This window comes from Canis lupus, chromosome 8 (genome assembly GCF_048164855.1).
Source record: "Canis lupus baileyi chromosome 8, mCanLup2.hap1, whole genome shotgun sequence".
Lineage (NCBI taxonomy): Eukaryota > Metazoa > Chordata > Mammalia > Carnivora > Canidae > Canis > Canis lupus.
In genome coordinates this window covers 68,083,880-68,095,726 of record NC_132845.1, presented here as the reverse complement: position 1 = coordinate 68,095,726, position 11,847 = coordinate 68,083,880, and the positions used below count along the sequence as shown (strand labels likewise).

General features: G+C 37.6%; 1 protein-coding gene across 1 annotated transcript; it reads left to right on the top strand.

The window, feature by feature from the left end:
- Positions 1 to 9,547: 9,547 nt before the first annotated feature.
- On the top strand, positions 9,548 to 11,321 carry OR2AE1 (olfactory receptor family 2 subfamily AE member 1). The gene has a single exon (XM_072833988.1). It carries the CDS (start codon positions 9,728 to 9,730, stop codon positions 10,685 to 10,687), a length of 960 nt encoding a protein of 319 aa, XP_072690089.1. The 5' UTR covers positions 9,548 to 9,727; the 3' UTR covers positions 10,688 to 11,321.
- Positions 11,322 to 11,847: the final 526 nt, after the last annotated feature.

Here is an 11,847-nt window from a genome sequence, read left to right as displayed (position 1 = left end):
CCACTGATGTCAAATAAAGGTATAGAATTGCAAAGAAAAAAAAGTTTCTGTTTGATATAGTTGGACAAAAATATATTGTTTTGCTAGTTTTTTTTTTAGTTTCATTTTTCCTGTTTTCTGCCGCCTCATTTTATTATGTTTTAAAAAATAAAATTCATTTCGTTTCCTCTACTTATATATACTTCTTTTAAAAACATCTTTAGTCATTGCCATAGAGTTTGCATTGTACATTTTGAAAAATCTGAATCTACCCTCAAGGAACATGTCATATAATGCATGGTGAAAGACTTTATAATAGTAGACCTTGTTTTCCAGGCAATAAATGCCCAATACATTGTTACCTTTAATGCTTTAAACACTTACTTGCTTTTAAACATCTCGTATGTTGCAAGTGTAAGGGGGCATGAACTGACACACACAAAAAAGGTGGAAAGGAGACAATGAAGAATCCAAGGTAACTGAAGACTCCTAAGAGGTTTTGGAAAAATGACTTCTAGCAATTGACTCCATTTTTGGAGCCAAGAGAGACTCTCCGGAAACAGAAAGTCACAACTCCTCTGGAATCTGGATATCGACAGTTTACCCTTCAATTCTTCATGATCTGGAGTCTTTTCAGGGCTAAAAGAAAGAATACAGAAGATAGATAATTCTGAAATAGAAAAGATTTCCAGAGTCAAAAGTATCAGGGTCCTTTGAAAAACTTGAAGGTACAGTTTATCTGCCTTTCCTCAGTTTTACCATTATCAGTGCTATGGTGGATATACAGAATACTTGTTGACAGATCATCCCATTTTCAGTTTCTCATTTAGCATGACATACACTTTCAGGTCTTGCTTCTTTACCCATTGTAAGAATCTCTGGCTTTTAGTTGAAATGTTTAGTCCATTTATACTTGATGAAATTATTGATATAGTTGAGTTTAAATCTACCAACTTGCTTGTTTTTGATTTCCCCTTTCTGCTTTTTTTTTTTTTTTTGTATTACTCTCTTTGTGCCTTCTTTTGAGGTAATAAGATATTTAAAATTTTTATTTCATTTCAGCTTTTGGGTCTCTTTAAAGCTATACTATTAAAAAAATAAAGATTTAAAATTTGACATTTTGGTCAATTGTTCTTCAACAAGGGTGCCAGGAATACAGAATGAGGAAATTATTGGCTCTTCAATAAGTGGTTTTTGGGAAATTGGGTCCTTACACAAAAAGTCAAAATGAGGGGATCCCTGGGTGGCTCAGTGGTTTGGCGCCTGCCTTTGGCCCAGGGTGTGATCCTGGAGTCCTGGGATTGAGTCCCACATCAGGTTCCTGGCATGGAGCCTGCTTCTCCCTCTGCCTGTGTCTCTGCCTCTGTGTGTGTGTCTTTCATGAATAAATAAAATCTTTAAAAAATAAATCTTAAAAAAAGTAAAAATGATTTAAATATTAAATGTAAGATCTGAAACTGTAAAACCCCTAGAAGAAAACAGAGAAAAATCTTTTTTTTTTTTTTTTTAAAGAGGACATGAATGGACAACGGGTACATAGAAAAAGTGCTCAACATGCCGAATCATCAGGGAAATGCAAATCAAACCTGCAATGAAATACTGCCTCATTTATTTGGATGGCTATTACCAAGAAAGCAAAAGTTTATGGGAAACAGTATAGAGGCTCCTCAAAAAATTAGAACTACCATATGATCTAGAAATCCCACTTCTCACTATGTATCTTAAAGACTTGAAATCAGTATCTCAGATATCGTGCCCAGCACAGAGCCTGACATGTGACTTGATCCCATGACCTTGAAGTCATGACCTGAGCTGAAGTCAAGAGTTGGACACCTAACTGCCTCATGGTCCTGCTATGTTTGACAACATGGATAAATCTGGAGGACTTAGCTAAGTGAAATAAATCAGATGCAAAAGGACAAATGCTACATGATACCACTTATACATATAAGGAATGTAAACTAGTCAATTTCATAGAAGCAGAGATTAGAGTGGTGGCTGCAAAGGACAGGATGGGGAGAGAAATGGGGAAGTATTAGTTAAAGGGTATAAAGCTTCAGTTATACAAGAGGAATACGTCCTGGAAATGTGCTGTACAGCACAGATCCTATAGTTAACAAAATTTTAAGTATACAATACAATATTGTTAAGAGTGAGATCTTATGTTAAGTGTTCTTATCACCAAAAAATAATAAGGAAGGCAGCAGGAAATTTTGTAGGTGATGGGTATGTTTATGACATAGATTAGAATGATGGTTTTGTGGATGTACCTTGATCTCCAAACTCATCACGTTTTATTCATTAAATATATACAGATTTTTGTATGTCAGTCATACCTTATTAAAGTGGTTTGAACAAAATATCTACTTATTTCTCTTCTGATTTCTCCTTTGATATGCATTAGAGTTATGCTATTTAGTTAATATTTGAGATTTTTCTGATATCTTTCTAATTGTGATCTGAAAAAATACTTTGACCTAAATTCTTTAAAAATTTAATGATGCTTTTATTATACACAGTAGTATATGGTCCATCTTGATAAATGTTCCATATGCACTTGAAAGATGTGTACTATTCTTTTGTTGAAGGGGGTGTTCTACAAGTGTCAATCAGGTCTATTTAGTTCATAGTGTTTTTATTCCTCAAATATTTTTTTCTATCCTTTCTGTCTCTGCTATTTCAGGACTCCAATTATATGTATATTAGACTATTTAAGGTTGTCCTAAGGCTCACAGATGCACTGTTCATTATTTTTTCCATTTTTTCCTGTCTTGTTTCATTTTGAATAGTTTTTATTGCTGTCTTCATACACCAGTATTTTCTTTTGCAATGTTCAATTTGCTGCTAATTACCCTGGATTATTTTTCATTATAGACACTGTAGTTTTCAATGCTATAAACATGTATGTGTATGTGTTTTATTTTTCTTGCCTCTGCTAACATGCTTAATCCTTCCTTTAGCATTTTGAACAGATGGAATACAGTTTTTTTAAGATTTTATTTATTTATTCATGAGCGACAGAGATAGAGAAAGAGAGAGAGGGAGAGAGACAGGCAGAGGGAGAAGTAGGCTCTATGCAGGGAGCTTGATGTGGGACTCGATCCTGGGTCTCCAGGATTGCGCCCTGGGCTGAAGGCGGCGCTAAACCGTTGAGCCACCTGGGCTGCCTGGAATACAGTTTTAATAAGTGCAATGTCTTTGCGAATTCTGTCTGATCTAAACAACATAATCAGTAAGATACCCCAAGTTGGTATATTATCAGTTCTGGGTGGTTTCAAGTCACAGATTTTTCTATTTATTATGGGTAATATTTTCCTGTTTCTTTGCATGCTTCTTAATTTTTTACCGGATGCTAGACATTGTGAATTTACCTTGGCATGTCCTGGATATTTTTGTATCCCTACAAATATTCTTGAGCTTTGTTCTGGAATGCAATTAGGATATTGTTATTTGAATCCATTTAGATCTTTCTTTTTAGGATTTGTTAGGCAGAACCATAGCAGTGTGTGGTCTAGATCTAATTATTCCTCAGGACCCTTCTGCGTATCACACCAATACTCTGAAACAGATTTTCTGATTTTTTAAAAAGATTTTATTTATTTATTCATGAGACACACACAGAAAGAGAGAGAGAGAGAGAGAGAGAGAGAGGCAGAGGGAGAAGCAGGCTCCATGCAGGGAGCCTGACATGGGTCTCAATCCCAGGTCTCCAGGATCAGGCCCTGGGCTGAAGGTGGCGCTAAACCGCTGAGCCACCCGGGCTGCGCAGATTTTCTGATTTGATGGTGGGAACAACCACTATTAAATTGGAGTGGTAGAGTATTGGATGTGAAGCCATAAGTATAGCATCAGAGCTTCCAGATGTATGTATTCCCTCTATATAAAAATGCCTGAGAGAATATCAACAGAGAGACCCAAGCCAAGATGAAAGATAGGCAAAGAAGACAAACATAATTTTGGCAAACATAATAGGCAAACATATTTTTATGTTACTGAATCTAGCTGAGATCAGTTCTATCCCATTCATTGCTATGATTCCATACCCTTCCCTTAAGATAGTATAAGTTTTGTTTTATGTCACTTGAGTATTGTCACAAGAGTATTGATTAGTGCAAATTCTTAGTTGAACATGATATATTTATTTATTTGCTTTATTTGTAAGTCCATGGGGGAAGGGACTATGCTTGCATGTTAATCACTGTCCACATGCTACCCAAATACAGTGCTTGGGACACAGCAGATGCTTATCAAATATTTTTCAAAGAAATTAATGAATTGTATAAATGACATACTGCCTTAATTAGAGATTACATTCTGGTGAGAAAAAGAGCACCAGGTAAAAGTATTAGAAAGTAGGTTTTAAAAAATATTATATTTTTAAGTAATCTCTACACTCAATGTGGGGCTCAAACTTAAGAATTCCAAGATCAAGAGTTGATGCTCTATTGACTGAGCCAGCCAGGTGCTCCAACAGTGGGTTGTGAAGAAAGTAATGATACATTGGATCTACCCAAAGAATAAACCACAAGCTAAAATCCATAAAGTAGACATTTTAGTGTCTCAGTTGAGATAGAGAACAGAGAATAAATAGCTCAACATATCCCTATAATGGAAGAGCATGGTATGAGAATGAAATGGTAGTAAATAAAAAGAAGATGTACAGATATGTCATTTTCTTTTTAAACTTTTGTATCTGAAATCTTTTCACATATTAATGTAGTCTATAAAATTGGAGTTTGGCCCACAGTCAGGGTGGGAAAGACTAGTGGTAATTGCCTGCCTTCATTCTTTGACTTCTTTTCTATGATATGGCACATGGGGAAACCCTCAAAAGTGTGTTGTGAGCAATAGGGATTAGATCTTCCCTAGATTGTGCTCTCAAAAGAGTTGGATAGAAAGGGGTTAGAGAGATTTGGGTTCTAAGATGAAAAACAAGCCAAGACTCTAGGGATTACTTGACTTCATGGTTAATTGGCCCTTGGAGAAGATATTCCCATGTTATCTTCAGACTTACACTCCTCAAAATATCTCATTCCCCAGACCCCTACAAGCAAACTCCAAGCAAAGCCCTTTGGGAATGCTTATTTCAATGCATATGGCAAGTCTAATTGGCATCTTGAGTAATGGTTTCCAGAAGAGATTCAGGATGTGTCTTCTGGGCTGGGATCCCTGATGCCATATATTTAGTGTCCTCAGTTTGCCTCAGCTGACATCATAGGTCCTCTGGGTTAGAGGGATGTTCTATTTTTCGCAGATGGTACTCCTCCGTCCTCAAGATTGGTTCATGTCAGGTCAATTTTATTCTCATTATAACCCCTATGATTCCTGCTGAAGAATCATTTATGCAGTTAAGAAGGGGCCTATTCTAAAAATGCCAGTGCTAGGAAAAAATTCTTATTTTATCAAGCAGGAAAGGAAGTATAAAGGAAGAAGAGAGTGCCTTGAGTTATTCAAAATAGGAGAAAATCCCAAACAGATTTTCTTTTGATTCTGGATTCATTGATGATTATGCTAGTATTAAATGTAGTTTCTTAATCAGATCATATTAATGCAAATTCAAAGTTTGCATTACCATTTTGGGATGGAGCAGTGCTTCAGATATATGTTTAGAGGCAGATGAAGCATATGCATGATTCAAAGGCCCAACTGGTAGAGGTTAAAGAAGTTTAGTTATGCAATCTGTCCTGATGTGTACTGGAGTGTAAAATCTGAGTACTGATTGCAGGAGCATTACAGAATTTCATTTACTGTTGCTCCTGGTAATACTCTGTCACTAGGATAATTAATGTCAACAGTGGTGACTGTATAGGGCAATATCTTCTCTACCATTCCACTGGTAAATGGAGATTTCCAGGATTAGATAAGGAAGTCTGATGAACACCTCAGAAAAAAAAACCTGTTTGAATGATCAGTAGCCAGTGTGTGAGTCAGTGTGGACCTATTCAGCCTTCTCTATTCCACTTCTATACTTGTTCTGCCCACAAGTCTCTGCAGAGGGAATTTCAGGTAAGGTAAGGCTGGGACTAGGAAACCTTTATTAGAAACTAGGGCATCCTAAAGCATTGTCAGCTTATTTCCTCATCTCTTTAGCCTAAGGGTGATATTTGGTCAGTTCATGAAGAAAGCTGCCAGAGAAGGCAGAAGAAAAAATCACTTGAGGGCTACAAATCAGAAAGGGAAATTATTAGGAGAGTTGTCTAAGAGAAGAAGAGAGTCATGAATCAGGTGATGGAAAAGCTTACACTATGGGGCCTTACAGAGAAAGATGGAAACTGAGGAAGGAAATAGGAGAGCATATGGATACCTAAGTCAAAGCAAAATATGTGGGTGTTTCACTGCGTTGGAGTGATTGGAGGGAGCATGGAGAAAGTTTATTTTTTTTATTTTTTTATTTTTTTAGAAAGTTTAGCTCTTAGTCCACAAGAGGCTAAGTTTGAAATAACAATGTGAGGTGGTGGTCAAAAATAGTCTGTATTAATATGGAGAGAGAGAATAATAAATGGGACCTCTTATTGGTCAAATTATACTTTGAAGAACACATTGGGTTCTGAGTTATCTGCTTTAAAAATGAAGTAGATAATCTGGAATGCATTAAAATCTAGGGAAATGTTCAGGGAGGAAAAACATAAAGGGGGATGGTGTGGATATTCTGGGTATCAATTTGGACTATTATTCTTTTGAGTTGGGCTTCACCATGCAGACTAAGCTTTCATTATGATCAGCATTCATGTAAGAATTAGATAAAGGGCGGATCGGAAAATCTGGCTGGTTAAATGTTATAATCCTACTTTTATCAACCTGGATTTGAAGGCTCTCAGGCCTATCCAGGTAATATCTCCCTCTTATGTTCAAGTATATAAATATGGTGGCTTTGTTTATGTCCACTTGGCACCTATACACAACTCTTTAAACCATACTTAATTCCAAATAAAGACAATACCAAGTTGCATCTAACATGATACACCTATCCCATGTACAACCAAAAACATATTAAACTTTTCCTAAGAAGGGGATACAAAACACACCAAGTATTTTCCCATAAGATGATACAGAATCCCCTTTTTACCTTTAGATGAGTATTCATTCTACTCCTATCTCATTCATACTCCCCTTTTATATCCTATAATTTTAAATACTGAGATATGAAGTTAACTATATTAATATATCTTATGTTAGGAAAGGGATGACCCAGGGGAAGAAAACCAAAACATACAGGTAATGCACATATACAAAATGTTCATATCAAAATAAGGAAGAAATGCCTATAACTATTACACTTTTTGTTTCTGCAGCTGTTCCCATGATCATGGCAGGTGTTTATAACTATCTTCTTTTACTACTGATTCCATATTCCCTTTTTCCACAATTGGTCATGGTTCCCTGTCTGTGGAGTTACCCAAATCTTCATTCCTGAAGGCCATTAGCAGTCCTGTTTGAATTGGGTTGTTGTAGTTTTCCACTGACTTTTATCACAGGACATTTGAGTACAGAGAGGAAGCCTAGAAAATATCCTACATTCCTGACATACTCTTTATCCCTGCGGTGTGGTAGAAACTCAATTTCTCCTTACAAGTCAGGATCAATCACACCAAATCAGTAGAATAACCTCCTTTGCTTGTTGATTCAATGATATGAGGAGCCCAAAGTGGCAGGGTGGCAGTCTCAACTCTCAGTAAATGGAATCATTGTTGTTACCTGTGGAAGACTTTCTACCTTTGGAGCTAAGATCTTTAAACCAGCAAAGGCTAAAAGTCCAGAGATAGGAATAAAATGTTTGCTGGTGGATCATCGTTATAGATGTTATAGTGAGAGGACTCATTTCCATTTCCACCTCTTGATTCCCGGTCCTGTAAACCCTTGTGATGGGAGAAACAGCACCAGAAGCTGGATGCGGATTTAAAGCATATAGCACATCCTGGAGGACATTGCTCTAGCAATGGGAGTGTTGCCAACTAACTGTTGCTGTAACTGAATCTTCAAAAGGCTGTTCTACTGTTCTATCAAGACAGTTCTTTCAAGATGATAGTGTGGTAAGACTATTAGATTTCATGAACATGGGCCCAATCTCACACTTCATTTGTTGTGAAATGAGTTCCTTAGTCAGAAGCAATGGTTCTTGGAATACTATTATGGTGAATAAAACATTCTGTAAGTCCACAGGTGGTAGTTGTGGCAGTAGCACTGGAGGCAAGGAAGGCAAAACCATACCCAGAGTAAGTGTCTATTCCAGTCACAACAAAATTGTGTCCCTCCCACGATGGAAGCAGTCCAGCATAATCAGTCTGCCACCAAGCAGCTGGCTGATTCCCCTGGTGAATGCTGCCATATCAGGGACTCTGTGTTGGTCTCTTGTTGGCTGACTGGGCACCAGAAGTGTCTGTAGCTAGGCTGGTTTTGGTGAGTGGAGGTCCATGTTGCTGAGCTGATTCCTGCCACTTTGGCCACTTTGCTTATGAGTCCATTGGAATGAACAGGAGTGACTGAAAGAGTGTTAACTGATGTCACAGAATGCGTTGGCACTTAGGATGACTTATTTTATGGACAATAGTAATGGGTATTTCTTCCTTGTTTGTTATAGGAATATTTTGCATATTTTTTGTTATATGCAGGATAGTTACGTTAGGCAGAAGGATGACTTTGTTGTGTTTGTTGGTTTAAGGAGATGTGTATGAATGCCAAACTAACAGGGGATGGGCTCTGGTGGTCTTGAAATGTGTCAGCTTGCCTAAGGTGAACTTCACTTCTCAGAATTCCCATTTTTGTACAGTTTTGTTGAAAGAGGGCTATAGGAGAGATTCTAAGGGAGATTAGAGGGTGGAAGGGAAGCCCTATTTTGTAACTTGCATATGTTGTTGCTGATCTGCTGACTTACCTCATTGGTATGAGGCAGCAACTGGGCCTGAGTTGCTCTACCTCCCCCTGGATCCTCCTCTAGTTTCTCTGACTTGTGGGCCAAGTGTGCATGGTTAGCCTCACTAGGAAGGGCCCCAGCTTCAGCAAGATAACCATACCACCAATTCCAGAAGCAACAAGAGCTGATGTGAGTTTTAGTCTGCCTTTGTGGGTTTATTTAAGTTCATGCTTGTGGGTTCCAGCCTGCCCTTGATCTAATGCACTTCATTTCCATTTCCCTTCTTTACCACTTGCCCGATGGACTTCAAGTTCCACCATCAGACACTAAGGTGAGAGCCTTTTATATAGACTGCTTAACCAGCTTTCACAATTGTGTAAGGCCAAATTTCTGAACAATCCATTAAGTGCATATGTATATACCTTTATACTTACAAAAAATTGTACACATATATACTTATAAAAAAGTATATATCTAATATATATAAAATTTAGTACGTATATAAAGTATATATATACTTGTAAAAGTATATATGTGTATAAAGATATACACATATATGTGTGTGTATATATATTTCTTCCTTAATGAGGAGAGGCTTTTGTTTTGAAGTTTGGCACTTAATAGAATCTGTTCTGGAATTTCAGACTTACATTTGTACTGAGAGATTTGAAGTTTCTTTCTTTCTTTCTTTCTTTCTTTCTTTCTTTCTTTCTTTCTTTCTTTCTTTCGTTTACTTTAAGAATTAGAGCTGTTGAAGAATGAGAAATAGAAAAAAATTCTCTTCACAGATTCTTTGGTAGATCAAAAGGTGCTTACTGTCTTATTGCTGAACCCCAGTATTTCTGATATCACATTTCACCTCTGCTTCCTCTTCCCCCAGAGACTGAGAAAGGGGAGATGTGGCAGAGGAATCAGACCTTTCTGGCAGACTTCATCCTTGAAGGCCTCTTTGATGACTCTCTCATCCACCTTTTCCTTTTCTCCTTAACCATATTGGTCTTCCTTATTGCAGTGAGTGGCAACACGCTCACTATTCTCCTCATCTGTGCTGATGCCCAGCTTCACACACCCATGTACTTCCTGCTCAGTCAGCTCTCCCTCATGGATCTAATGCATGTCTCCACAACCATCCCAAAGATGGCTACCAATTATCTATCTGGCAAGAAGACCATCTCCTTTGTGGGCTGCGCTACCCAGCACTTCCTCTATTTGTCTCTGGGTGGTGGTGAGTGTCTTCTCTTAGTTCTCATGTCCTATGACCGCTATGTTGCCATTTGTCATCCACTTCGTTATACCATTCTCATGAACAGAAAGGTGGGATTGATGATGGCTATCATGTCATGGTTGGGGGCATCCATAAACTCTCTAATTCACACAGTGATCTTGATGCATTTCCCTTTCTGTGGGTCTCGGAAAATCCACCACTTCTACTGTGAGTTTCCAGCTGTTGTGAAGTTGGTGTGTGGAGACATCACTGTTTATGAGACCATAGTGTATATCAGCAGTGTCATACTTCTCCTCTTCCCCATTTTCCTAGTTTCTACATCTTATGGCTTCATCCTCCACAGTGTCATTCAGATGCATTCAGCTGGGAGTAAGAGAAATGCCTTTGCTACTTGTAGCTCTCACCTCATTGTGGTTTCTTTCTGGTTTGGGGCCTGCATCTTTTCATATATGAGGCCCAGGTCCCAGCGTACTCCATTGCAAGACAAAGTTGGTTCTGTGTTTTATAGCATCATTACTCCCACCCTCAATCCTTTGATTTATACTCTCCGGAATAAGGATATAGCTAAGGCTATGAGAAGAGTACTAGGGAGAGATATTCTCACTCAGAGACAGCAATTGCCATTGCCCTGAATATAAGAGTGGAATGGGATAAGCTCCCTGAGTTGATCTGCATAAGCCTCTAAGATTTTCAAGAGTCCAGATCCCTGATGACTGACTACTGCAAAAATGAAGTGGTTAACACACAATTCCAGTATTCTAATTTGCTCTCAGTCATCTAAGTACCGTAGAATATTATCGTAGTCCATTTGGGCTGCTGTAACAAAAATACCATAGGTTAGGTGGCTTAAACAACAAACATTTTATTTTCTCACAGTTCTGGAGGTTGAGAAGTCCAAGATCAACCACTGAAATTACTAGACACTCCCTTATTTCTTTTTGATTTCTTTAAAAAAACCTTGCCAAAACATGTTTCCCTAAGTGAAATAAGTCAGATAGAGAAAGACAAATACCATATGATTTCACTCATATATGGAGTTTAAGAAACAAAACAGATGAACATACGGTAGGGGGAAAATAAAGAGAAGGAAAAAATCATAAGAGACCCTTAATTATAGAGAACAAACTCTGGGTTGATGGAGGGCAGTGGGTGGGGAGTGGGATAGATGGATGATGGGTTGTAAGGATGGCACTTGTGATGAGCACCGGGTATTGCAGTATGTGATGAATCACTGAATTCTACTCCTGAAACCAATATTGTATTGTATGTTAGCCAGTTAAAATTTAAATAAAAATTTTAAAAAAGAAAAAAACCCAGCACTCTACATCTTCTGTCCTCTGCTTCTATTTTATAATACTATTTTGCACAATGCTACATATTATATTATATTATATTATATTATATTATATTATATTATATTATATTATAATATGTCTTACTAGGATGTGAACTGTTGAGGGCAAGGACCTTACTTTACTATTGTCTCACCAGAGTCAAGAAAAGAGCCTGACGTGAAAAAAGTACTCAGGAGCTGTTTGTTGCATAGAACAATAAACAAAGGAACCTAGATTGTTTTACTATCCCACATGACATTAATGACATTTAACTCAAAAAGGGGAAGAGATATAAAAATGAATAATATAATAGATGGCTTGGCAGATATCCTTGATCTCAGACAGCCAAATGTTAATCCCTTGCAAATGCAGAGAGGTCTGATGTCTCAGTGAACTTTTCTGGGGTCTAATGGTTTGAGGGATTCCAAAGTAAAGACAAATTTCTATATCTTGCTTCT

Excerpts from the sequence above, each read along its gene's own strand:
- OR2AE1 (XM_072833988.1), top strand. The coding sequence starts at position 9,728 with ATGTGGCAGAGGAATCAGACCTTTCTGGCAGACTTCATCCTTGAAGGC.